Source organism: Lissotriton helveticus, chromosome 4_1, assembly GCF_964261635.1.
Source record: "Lissotriton helveticus chromosome 4_1, aLisHel1.1, whole genome shotgun sequence".
NCBI classification, from domain to species: Eukaryota; Metazoa; Chordata; class Amphibia; order Caudata; family Salamandridae; genus Lissotriton; species Lissotriton helveticus.
This window is the reverse complement of record NC_136063.1, coordinates 2,067,058,511-2,067,071,469: the sequence shown is the minus strand read 5'-3', so window position 1 is coordinate 2,067,071,469 and position 12,959 is coordinate 2,067,058,511. Positions and strand designations below refer to the sequence as shown.

The 12,959-nt window shown below is 45.9% G+C and overlaps 1 protein-coding gene across 2 annotated transcripts in view; it reads left to right on the top strand.

Annotated features, from left to right (window-relative positions):
- Nucleotides 1-12,959, top strand: part of THOC2 (THO complex subunit 2) — a 1,495,542-nt gene that overhangs the window by 339,727 nt on the left and 1,142,856 nt on the right. For both annotated transcript variants that reach the window (XM_078688746.1, XM_078688744.1), the window contains exon 14: nt 6,179-6,309. In XM_078688746.1, coding sequence (XP_078544872.1) covers nt 6,179-6,309 — 131 coding nt within the window. The remainder of the gene's footprint in view (nt 1-6,178; nt 6,310-12,959) is intronic.

The following is a 12,959-nucleotide window of genomic DNA, read 5'->3' as shown; positions in this document are numbered from 1 at the left end:
GATACTGCATAGAGTTGGAAAGGAGACCACCAAACAGAAAGCCAAAGAAAAGAGAGCACTCGGGAAGGGAGCTGCAATTGCTCCTAGAGGAAGCTCAAGAACTCCACCTCAAAGAGGCCATCGAACCGGTCCCATTCAAAGAACGGAACAAGGGAGTGTACTCAAACTACTATCTGGTGCCAAAAGTGGATGAAAGCCTAAGACCCATCCTGGATCTACGGTTCCTAAACAAATATGTAAAGACTCAAAAATTCAAGATGACTTCCCTACAAGAGGTCATCCCACAGATAAAGGCCGGGGACTTCTTGTCCACCATAGACCTCAAAGATGCGTACCTGCACATCCCCATGAACAGGCAGCACAAGCACATGCTAAGATTCACAGTAAACAAAGATCACTACCAATTCACAACCCTGGCATTCGGTCTAAAGTCCGCACCAAGGGTATTCACCAAATGCCTCGCAGCAGTGGCCGCACATCTGCGAAGAGAGGGGATACACGTGTACCCCTACTTCGACGACTGGTTCGTAAAGGCAAGCTCTTACAGGACATGTAAAGATCATGCAGAACAGGTCACAAGAACGCTAGCAAGCCTGGGATCCTCCATACACTGGGGAAAATGCTCGATGGAACCGGGGCAAGTGAAGATCTTCCTGGGAGCTCAAATCAACACCGTCCAATGCAGGGTTTTACCCAGCGAGAAGAGGACACTCGGCCTACTGAGGGAGAAACGTCACTACCAGAAGGGGCGAGCTCTGACAGTGAGGACAGTCAGTAAGATCTTGGGAATGATGGCGTCATGCATACACCTGGTCCCCAATGTTCGCCTGCAGATGAGACCACTCCAAGAGTGGCTGCAACAGCAATGGTCACAAGCTACAAGTTGGGAGGATCTAGTGGTTGTAACGCACAAAGTGCAGGAAGAAATAAAGTGGTGGACCACAGAAAAGATAACAATAGGGAAGCCTCGAACGCCACCGGACCCAACAGTGACCATCACCACAGACGCATCCCAGAAGGGATGGGGCGCACACATGAACAAGCTCAGAGTGAGGGGTCTATGGAGCCCAGGGGATGCGGTCAAACACATCAATTACCTGGAGCTGAAAACAGAGTTGCTTGCCCTCAAAGCCTTTCAGAAACAACTGTACAACGTGAAGGTGCTGATACAGACAGACAACACCACAACGATGTTTTACATCAACACGCAGGGGGGGAACACAATCATTCCCTCTATCAAACTTGGCACAATACCACTCAAAATAGACCTGCTAAGCATACACCTGGCAGGGAAGGACAATGTAGAAGCAGATTGGCTCAGCAGGCAAACTTCAGCATCCCACGAGTGGGAACTCAACATACTGGAAACAGAGAGACTATTCAGAAGGTGGGGCACTCCGACATTAGACCTGTTTGCAACACGCCAGAATGCAAAATGCCAGTACTTTGCATTCAGACAACCAGAGGCACTATCCCAAGGGAATGCCCTATGGATAAGCTGGTCAAAAACATTTGCCTACGCTTTCCCCCCGATACCACTGATTCCCAGGGTACTCAACAAATGCATGACGAGCAACATGACGCTCATCCTGGTGGCACCACAATGGGCCAGGCAGACCTGGTACTCACAGATAATGGAGATGGCACAGGGTCCACCCCACAAGTTCTCAAAAAGAAAAGACCTACTCTCAATGGAAAATGGAGAACCGGAGGGCCTCAGCCTATCAGCTTGGCTCCTGAGGACTTAGAGGTCGCACATCTGAAACTACCAGAGAGCACCCTACGGGTGCTGCGAGAGGCAAGGAGGCCCAGCACACGCAAGTGCTATGGGGGAAAAATGGAAAAGATTCACTCAATGGTGCTGCAAGAAGAAACTCCAGAGAAAGCTGACCAAGGAATCAACGGTGCTAAGATACCTCACGCACCTAATAAGAGCCAAGCTAAGCTCATCCTTGCTGAGGGTACACCTGGCAGCGATTGTGGCATACACAAGAGGAGAAACGGGGAGAAGCATCTTTACATCTCAAGTAGTAAAAAGATTCCTGTAAGGGGCTAAGAGAAGAGCGCCACCAAAAAGGATGCCGCCACCGGCTTGGAACCTGAATGTGGTACTGACAGAGCTCATGAAAGCACCTTTCAAACCCATCCACAAGGCATCACTGCAAATGCTGACGATGAAAGCGATCTTTCTGGTAGCTATCACCTCGCTACGTAGGGTGAGCGGACCACAGGCACTAACACTGCAGGAACCCTACGTACAGATACACAGTGACAGGGTCGTGATGAGAACAGACCCTCACTTCATGCCAAAGGTGGTGTCAAGGTTCCACATGAATCAGAGTATTCAGATTCCTAGCTTCTTCCAAAACCCCACTACAAGCGCTGAGAGGTCGCTCCACACCCTAGACGCAAGAAGGGCAGTGATGCACTACATTGAGAGGACGAAGGAACACAGGAAGACAAAACAGTTCTTCGTATACTTCGCAAACAGTTACATGGGTAGACCAGTGACTAAGAACACCATAACTCGATGGATCGCACAAACTATACAATTCTGCCACAAACAAGCGGGGCAGGAGCTAACAGGAGGGGCACAGGCCGACTCAACCAGGAAGAAAGGAGCAACAATTGCCTTTCTGGCCAACAGACCAATTCAGGACATATGCCTGGCAGCAACATGGGCTTCAGTGCACACGTTCACTAAGCACTATTGCGTGGATGTACAGATGAACAAGGAAGCACAAGTAGGACAAAGAGTGCTTCAACATATATTCAACAACTAACGCTCATCTTCCACCCAGCCGCCACAAAAGTAACAAAACAGCTACAAAATCTATGCACAGCATAGTGAATCCAGAAAGATTCACGCTGCAAAACGAATAGTTTCTGAACTGTCGGTGTAGTTTTGCAGCTTGAAGATCTTTCTGGATTGACTAGCGAACCCACCCGCCTCGCCCGAAAGATGAGGCTGGAAAAGAAGGTGGAAACCCGTAGAAAAGAAAGCAAGTTGAAGCTTACAAGATACGTGAAAAGAATTACGTTGAAAGAAGGATTAACAAACATAGCCATGGATTCACTACAAACACGGAAAAGAAAAAAGAGACAGAAAAAAGAATCCGAAGATGGCGCCCAAGGGTGGGAGCTTCCGCCGGAAGCATGCGGACGTCACCGAAGGTACACCAAATGGTGGGACGTCGACGCCCACCTGGGCTACAAAAAAAATAAATAAAAAGAGAAAAAAAGACTACGATTCCTGACCCAACCACCAGATTGCGGAATATGCACAGCATAGTGAATCCATAAAGATCTTCAAGCTGCAAAACTACACCGACAGGTAAGAAACTATTCGTTACTTTGCTATGGGACGAAGAGCGAATGAGACACTGATGCTAGTCTGGTAGGGTATTTTGGGTACTTAATTGAGTTTTTGGCACACCCTAATACACTGAGGTCCTGAGTCTCTGTGCACAGTTCTGTGCCTGAGCAGAATCCCTGCAACAGTAGATGGAACAAGTTTGTGGCATGGTGCTCAGCAAAGGCTGTGGATCCCCTTTCTGCCCCCCTTTCAGAGGTTCTCCTCTTAATTCTTTCTTTGGCCCAGCAGGGCTCTGCTCTGGGCACTCTCAAAGGCCCTTTCTGCCTTCCTTCGCTGCCTGACCAGCCTTCTCTTTTCAAGTCTTCTATTATAAATCGCTTCCTTAAAGGCATTACTCACTTGTTTCTTCAACCCCTTTTGTAATGCCCCAGTGGGACTATAACCCGGTACTCACAAAACAATTCCGGGTGGATGACCAGCTCTTTGTTGGCTATGTGGGCGCCAAGAAAGGTCGGGCTGTGCAAAAACGAACCATCTCCTGATAGGTCAATCTATGCATCAAAATCTGCTATTCCTTAGCCAAAAAGGAACCTCCGGCGGTGTTGCTCTCCCATTCCACCAGGGCGACGGCAGCTACTACTTCCTTGGGATGTGGAGTCCCCCTTCTTGACATCTGCCAGGCACCTACGTGGGCTTTACTGCACACGTTTACTAAACACTACTGCCTGGATAGCCAAGTCCGGAGAGACTGAATCTTTGGCTGTTCAGTTCTTCAGGACTTTATGGTGTGAAATTGGTTCACAGACCCACCTCCGGGGTTGGTATTGCTGGGGTATCTATTTTAACGTGAGGAATCTATAACTAATTGTCTCTTCCAGATGAACAAGTTACTTGCCTTCGGTAACGATATATCTGTAAGAGACATAGATTAGTTATGGATTCCTCACCACCCCACCCATCCTCCTTGTTCTGCGAACTGACTTCTAGCGTAAGGGACTCCCTTTTAGGGCCCTAGTTTTGTGCACCAGTGGCCAGAGTTTTTCATGGCTCTGCGCTTCTGGCGTGGAATGTTGTGTACAGAACTGACGTCAGCGTGCGAGGGTGGCGTTTAAGTAGATACCGCAACTTTATTCCGGCGACCATGACGCCAACGACGAACGAGCGAGTCGACCGACGCCTCCTATCGACGCGCAGGGGTACTGCTGAAGAAAAAATTCTCCGAATCCAGTCTGATGCCTGGGGGTAAATCTAAAAGGTTGGGAATTGATAACTAATCTGTCTCTTTAGAGCTATATCGTTACTGAAGGTAAGTAACTTGTTCGTCAGTAGTATTAACCCCTTCCGTGCTCATGACGAGCTCAGCTCGTCATGAGGCACGGTGCTCGTGTGCTCATTACGAGCTGAGCTCATCATGACCACACCCATTAACATTATGGTCCAGCACAGAAGGGGAAGTCCAAGAGCAGCCAAGGTGTTCAGGATAAAGTCATGTATTTCAATTGATTTTTATTTATGTATCCAGCAGATCTTTTGCAGTTTAACCTTCATTTGAATGTTTGATGAACCTAAAACAACTGGGACAGTCTGCCAACTTGTTTTTGTTTCATAAACAATACTCCGTCATGTAACCGTAGAGCAGGCTGTTTTCTTCTTCAATTACTGATATTTGTTTGAATGCAAATCTTTCAGTCTGCCTAAAAATTGAATATTTTCTATTGGTCGGTAGTTAGGAGAGTTGGTCTGAAGTCGTAGTCAGATTTGTTTTTTTATTGGTTTGAATTTGTGCCAATTTGTCTTTTTATGAAAGGTTCTAAATTCTTAGGAATGATTGATTGTTGGTCTGGCTAGAATGGCTCCGTTCCTATTGAGGCCCATGTGTTTGAAAACATTAGCTTGGCATTGGGCCACTCGTGATCCTGAGATTTGTATTCCTTGTGTCCTAAGGACAGTGTTTGATTTTTTTTTTGTAGTTCGTCCCGGTCAAGGCTCCTCGCACCTCTGGGGGAGGGGGGAAACAAAGAAAGTCTCATTTTTTGTTGAGACTTAAAATATTTTCAGCAAGATATGTCTAAAACTTATCTCCAGTGTGAGTAACTTGCTTCAAGGATCTGGCCTTCAGTTCCACAGTGAAGGCGGCCCTATCGGGGAGGATTTTTTCTTCTCAAAACATGAGAAAGTACTTTTTGCGTAGGGCCTTAGAAACATTTTTGACTTAAGACAGAGCTCTATCGCGGTCAGCCTCAAATTCTGTGCAAGTCCTGGGCTACTGCTTCCATAGACTATTACTGGAGCACTGTGCTTTATGGTGCTATTTTCATTTTAAGAATTAATATTACTGAGTACCTTTATTGGTTTTCTCGTTTTGGTCTTTATTTACTCATAAACATTTTCTCTTTATTTTAAAATTAGTTGTGAAGTAAGTTTGTTTTGTGTTACTTTTTCTACAGTGTTTGCACTACTTAAATACATTAACATTGCTATTGATTTGACCCTGGCTACTTCGTGTCCTGTTACCAGGGATTAAGCAGAGCTTTATTTAATTTGTCCTACCCAAATAATAATCCACTTTCTTGCACTGACCAATCAGAATATGGTCAGACTTGAGATCCCTCGACTTATTTGCTGCTTTTCATCTATTTGCAAAGGAAAGCAAAATGTTCATTGTCCACTTTGTAATTGAGAATCATTGAACCAAGCTAGCTTTGCATTTACTTGCTCCCACAACTACTACCCACTAGGGATTGACTGAGGTTCTTAAAACCTTTCAAAGAGGAGATTCCCGAAAATGTTTTTTAGGATGTTTTTGACTTTTTCACGAGAAAGTAAATGCCTTTGTAATATGTCCCGTTTCATTTCTTCTAGGAAGTACTGTTTAGTTGTTTGCTTGGTATCACAGACCAAGTATTGCTACCTTCTTTGTCATTGATGGAGGGCAATGCATGCATGTCTGAGGAACTGTGGGGAATGTTCAAAACATTTCCATACCAGTACAGGTAAGCATTTGAAAATAAATCTGTCAGTGTCTTTTTGAATAATTAAATTTTTGTTAAGTAGTGCAGTGTATGTTTTAAAGAGAAAATTAATTTCTTAGATTCATGTACCACATTTCGGTCTGTTTCTTATTATCAGAGTTGGAGCCAGAATTAACACATACACTGATTCCAGTATGATTTCACTGGCCGAGCTAAATTCTTTGACGCCATCTGTCCTGACGTACAACATTTCTGAAGTGAGCACTACCCAAACAGGGTTTTTTAATGCCAGTCTTAAAAGGCCACCTGCCAAATAAACTAGCCTTCAGCTTCTTAGTGAAGTCCAAAGTTTACAATATCTGTCTTATGTCATTCATAAGTTTGGCTCCGGGCAAGGATGCCTGACCTGAAAAGGAACAACTTCACTTTGTGAAGATCCAGAATTTGCAGACTGTTGGAACTTGATTTTTGGAACAGCCTTCCCCTGTGATGAACCAAAATTGGTAGGTTGTCCGTAAAGCTTGATTTCTGCTTGAAAGTACCCTGGTGGGAATATGGGGCTTGAGTTTAGAGGTTACATAACGGGGTGCCAGCTAATTGAGACTTTTGAATATCAGTCGCCTATTATTGATATTGAAGAAAAAGATCTACGATGGGTGGAAATGGTCTAATTGCTGCACCTAACCCCCTACCATTTTAAGCCATTTTTCTTTTGTTTCAGCAATTTTCTTTTAAGCATTCCTAACTTTTTAGTGCACAGGGCAATTCATACCACATCTGTGTCCCCCCAAGCCTGGGATCATAAAGGTACCCAGACTTTGTGGATCGGATCCCAATGAAGGAAATTGAGAAAGTAACCAAAATGTAGAAAATACATTTAAAATAAAATGTTTTTTCCTCTAATAAAGATATTAACAAAAGGTCTGATGTCCTAGGATCCCCACTCTCCCAAGTTTCAGGAACACTCAGTTTTACAGTAAAGAAAAAAAATCTAACAGGTGTGAAATTTCCGAATTTCTAGTTTTTACCTTCTTGTAGTTTGTGGTGGGAATAGGTGTGAACCCATGGTTGAACCTGGAAAGCTATTTATTTACTACATTTAGACGATGTTTGGAACTGAGAAAGGTGTTATTTCTGTAGATTTCGCATGGATTTACCAAAGAATCTAATGACTGAAAACAAAGATCAATAAAGGTATGTAGGAAAAAACAGAAATAGCTGAATATCCAGCAAATAACAAAAACTGGCTGACAGTATTTTAATCTGAAACTAACCTACCACTAGTGTCCAGGCTGAATGGCTGCTTTCAGCTGCCACCACCAGACCTGTTTCTGGAACCCTGGGTCGAGAGCCTGCCGCACTCTGGGGCCAGAAGCAATGCACATCCCGGGACGAGGTGCCAAACCTCCTCCCCCAGGATGGGCAAGGTCCACAAAGGGAAAGCTTCAAAGACTTGCCACCTTTGTGAGCTTCTCCAGGCCACTTGCTGCTCTCAGCAACTGGTCCCCACTGGTTCTGACCCCCACTTTGGGCGGGAGAACCGGCGGGAAAACAATTGAGGAAGAGAGGTGTGCCCACCTCTGCCAACTCCAGGCGAGGTGAAGCACAACTCCCAGTCCACGCCATCTTGAAGATGGGGGGGCTCAGCCAACCAAGGACAGGCACATACCCCCTTCCACCGGAGGGTGGCATAATAGGGGATGTACCCACCCCAGGGAAGGGACCCATTGGACCCTGCCTTTTACCTACCTGAAACGCCCCTACATCTAGTATTTAGGGGCACCCCTGAACCTTGCTTCCTCAGACAAGAAGAAACTACAGGAAGAAGGACCGAACAGCCGTGCAGCAGCTAACAAGAGGATGTCGTCCCCTGAGTTGGCCCCAGCCCTACCCGCCTATCTCTCCCTCGAACCTGCTCCTCCGAAATCCCGCTGTGTCCTGCAGCCAGCAATCTCAAAAACACTGGAGGACCTGCCTGCCTTCAACCTCAAAGACTTTTTCTCCAGTAAACACCGGATTTGTTAATCTGTAACCTCTGGCCTTGGCAAATATCTAGGCATATCACACTGAGTAGAAAAAGCAATCTCAAAAGTAACGTAAAAGTAACTTGTAGTTTTTATTGCAAAGTCGATACAAAGTATATGTACAGCCTTTCACAGTATTGCATTACCAGTAATTCAAACTGTAACCCTTTTAAAGTACATCTACAATTGCATTTCAAACTGTATATTTACTGCAAAGTAGTTATCAACTTACCTGGCTTGCTTGGTTCTAGAAAAATAAAATAACTAAAATAATATTTTTATACAAAAACAATTGGTCTGAAGTTCAGTCTTTGAGTGTGTGAATTCATTTGCTGACTAAGTGTGTAACACAATTGCTTAATACTGTCTGATACTGCCTTACTGCTTCGACCACACTACCACAAATAGGAAGTAAGGTTCTATCTAATTTTACCTCTGCCTACCATTGGGGTTCCACTGCACACTATACCTCGCTTTGATATAGTTTATCCAGAGCCAGCTTCCTACACCCCCCAATGCCCTGTTTAGAAAAGTAGCATAATGTTAGGTCTGTCAGACACTTCTGCTGACAGGGATCTCTAGTGTTTGTTTGTTGTCCAAAACATGTGATATATAAATGTAATCAACCAAGCTACAGCCATGCATCAGTTTGTAAGATAAAATCTGATAAATGAAGGTGGGTATGAAGAAAAGTTGTGCATGTTTTAAATTGGCCTATGAATTAGAGTTTACGAATAGTGGTTGTTAGAACTGGGGTCTCTAGTTGGCAGAGGTAGGTACCACTGTCCAAATAGGGACCCAGGGTAAGGAGGAAACACTCTTAGATTACCCCTGCTCACCCCCTTGGTATCTTAGCACGAGCAGTCAAGGCTTATCAAAGGCAATGTGTAAAGTATTTTTACCAACATTCGCAGTAACACAGTGAAAACACCACAAACTGACTCCACAACAGGTTAGAAAAATAAAGGTATTTAATCTAAACTACACAAGACCAAAACAACAAAAACCCAACATACACAGTTCAAGATTATGGTTGCAAAAGAGTTCTTAAGGTTGCGATAAAATAATCCACAGTTGCGTGAAACATTCAGTTGCGTCACGTTTAGCCAACAATACCTTTAAATGTGACAAAGTTCCAAAACAGAAGCTGGTGCGGTGGAAAACAAGCGATGCGTCACTCCTGAGACCTTGGGGAGGCAATGCGACAACCCCGCTGGACTTAGCGGGCGTGTTGCGACAAATCTGGTCTGTATGGGGAGGGAGGCGATACCTTGTATGGATTCCGGTGCGGAGGTTCCGTAGGAAAATGCTTGCAAAGGCATGATGTGACGATCTCCGATGCGACAATGCGCGGCTCAGCAGCGATCTTTCACTCACTGTTCCTGGATGCGATGGCTCTGCGACGATTCTCGCAGCGACGTGATGCGGTGATCTCACCCTGCGGCGACAGTCTCTGCGACGATGTTCGCAGCGACGGAAAACTTCCCACAAACGAAGGATGCGACGTCTTCAGGCAGCGACGACAGGCGCTGCGACGATCTCGGTCTTTGTAGCGGTGGGAATTTTCTTGCTATGCCGGGGATGCGATAACACTTGCAGAAAAGTTCCTTAAAAGCTTGGTTTCCAGCTTCCCAACACAGGTACAACTTTCAGAGGCACCACAACTGGCCGAAGCACTCTAGGAAGGACAGAACTCTCTCAGCAGAGTTCAGGGAAGCTAGGGGTGAAGTTCTTTTGTTCCTGGGACTTCTTAACAGGAAGCCTGCTCTTCTCAGGCCCTTGGAGATTCCTTCAAGCAAGGGGACACAGCACCAAGCAAAGTCCTTCCCATCTCCTTGGCAGCAAAGCAACAGCAGGTCAGTCCAGCAGAGCAACAGCTTCTTCAGTTTCAGCTTTCTCCTTGACAGAGGTGCCTTCTTGATTCCAGGATGATCTAATTTTCTGTAGTCAGGGGTACTGTACTTATACCCCTAAAAGACTTTGATCCTTTGTGCAGGAGGGCTCTGAGCCCGGTCTGAACCAGTTCTGGGTGTTCCTTGAGCACTTTGTTTTCCTGGCCTCTTCTTTCCTTTCAAGGAGAGGGGCAGGGTCGTCAGCCGCCCAGCAGGAGGTGGAATCAGCATTGTGGGAGGCAGCACAGCCCTATTCAGGCCCAGGTGCTATCCCCTCCCACCACTCAAGATGCAGATGCAGTCATTCAGCCTAGGGCTGACTCAGCCAGCCTCCTGGGGGCTCATAGCCTCTGTCACTCTCAAACCAGACAGTCAATTCACAAACAGGCCAAGGCGCACAAAGGTCAGACAAGAAAACAGCAACTTTTAAAAAAGCCAACTGCCGATCCGGAGCTTCTTGCCAACTACCGCCCCATTTCATTGTTACCTGCTTTTTCCAATGTCCTTGAGCGTCACATCCATCTTCATCTTACTCAGTATGTGAGCTCCAACAACTTACTTCATCCCTCGCAGTCTGGTTTCCGGCCTGGTTTCTCGATGGAGACCACACTCCTGGGCGTTACAGAGAACCTACGGTCCCTGCTTGACAAAGATGAAACGACCGCGCTGATACTACTTGACCTCAGCGCGGCGTTTGACACCATCTCACACAAAATCCTTCTTGACGCCTTAGCCACCATGGGCGTGGAAGGATTGGCTTTGGACTGGCTGGCCTCTTTTCTTTCTAAGCGCACCTTTCAAATTTGTTCCCATTCCGCCACTTCCAACACCTATTCACAGTCCCATGGTGTCCCTCAGGGTTCTATCCTTAGTCCCCTACTCTTTAATTTATATGTTACCCCTCTGGCTCATATAGCTGATAACGTCGGTCTCACGTTATTCACATACGCCGACGACTCCCAGTTATCTTTTCGCTTACGAACTGTGATGAGGCCTCCTCCTCCCGCCTTCAGTTTGGTCTCGGAGAAATAGCAAAATGGATGAATTACAACCTTCTCAAGCTGATCGGCGAGAAGACGGAGGTCCTTGTTCTAGGGCAGAAGCCTAACCTGTGGACTTTGAGACACTGGCCAGCAAACTTAGGTCCCCTTCCTGTACCAGTGGAGCAGGTACGAAATTTGGGCGTTGCCATTGACAGGGGCTTGACAATGCAATGTCAAATCAGTAAAGTATCAGCCATATGTTTCACCATTATACGTTGGCTTAGAAAGATCCTGTGGATGTTGCCTGATGACACAAGGAAGGGCGGTGGTGAGTGCCTTGGTCACCTCCCGGTTGGACTATGGCAACATACTCTACCTGGGGGCGGCAAGGCTGTCACCTGACGCCTGCAACTAGTTAAAAATGCTTCAGCGCGTCTTCTCAGCGGTTGCCGCAAAACCGACTACATATCCAGCCGCCTCCGTGATCTTCACTGGTTGAAGGTGGAAAACCGGGTGAAGTTTAAGGCTCTCACCTACATGCACAAGATCAGGCACAATGTGGCACCTAGTTACTTACAGACCCTAGTAAAATCCTATTTACATTCCCGTTCTCTCAGCTCTTACTCCCAATGCCTTTTCTCAGTTCCTAGGATTAAGCTCTCCAGAATGGGAGGTCACTCCTTTTCTTATTTAGGGCCCAAGTTATGGAACTCTCTTCCTTTGGCCATTCGGTCTGAGGACAGCCTTATTTGTTTTCGTAAAGCCATCAAGACCTGGCTTTTCGATCTATAACTATTTGGCCAACCATCCCTTGTTAGCTGCAGTATTTTAGCGCCGGGAGACCCTTATGGGTAGCTGTCGCGCTCTACAAACCTAAATAATAAATAAATAAACTTTCTAAAAGTGCGGTTCTCAAACACAGGATTTAAAAACAACCTTTCCTAAAAGATATGTTATTAAATTCTGAATTCAGGGATACCAGACTTTTATGTCCTATTTTGGGAAGATATGCTGGTAGCCACTGTAGCCGGCATTCCCCATGATAGCCTATGGGGCAAGATAGCCTTACAAAAAACGAAAATGGCTGTTATTCACTACCAGAGCATGTCACCTGCACTAGTACATGCTCTACCTTTCACCTACACTGCACCCTGCCCAAGGGGGTACCTTGGGCCTTCTATGGGAGTGACCAATGTGTACAGAAAGGGAAGGGTTAGGGCTAGTCAGTGGGGACACTGACCAGGAGGCCTTGGCAGTTCACAGACTGCACACAGGCACTGTGGTGGCAGGCCTGAGACACCATTTTAGAGCTACTCATGTGGGTGGCACAATCAGTGCTGCAGGCCCACTAGTAGCATTTGTTATCACCAGCCCTGGCACACTCAGTGCACTTTACTAGGGACTTCTTGGTGACACAAATATGCCAATCATGGATAACCAATCACAATAACAATTTACACAGGGAGCACTTGCACTTTGACACTGAACAGCAGTGGCAAAGTGCCCAAAGCATCTAAACCAGCAAAAACGAAATCCAGCACAGCATCAAAAATACAGGAGGCAGAGGCAAAAAGATATGGGGAAATCACGCCAAGGATGCTAGGTCTAACAGTGGTTATTTACATAAATTTGGGGTTACCCAAAACATTGTGTGATTCAGGGGGTGGTTTACTTTCTTTTTTCCACATTAACACTTGAAAACCAAAACTGGATTGCAATTCATTAGGTAATAACAAATGCCCTACTGCTCTGTATACCCACCCATCTCCAGA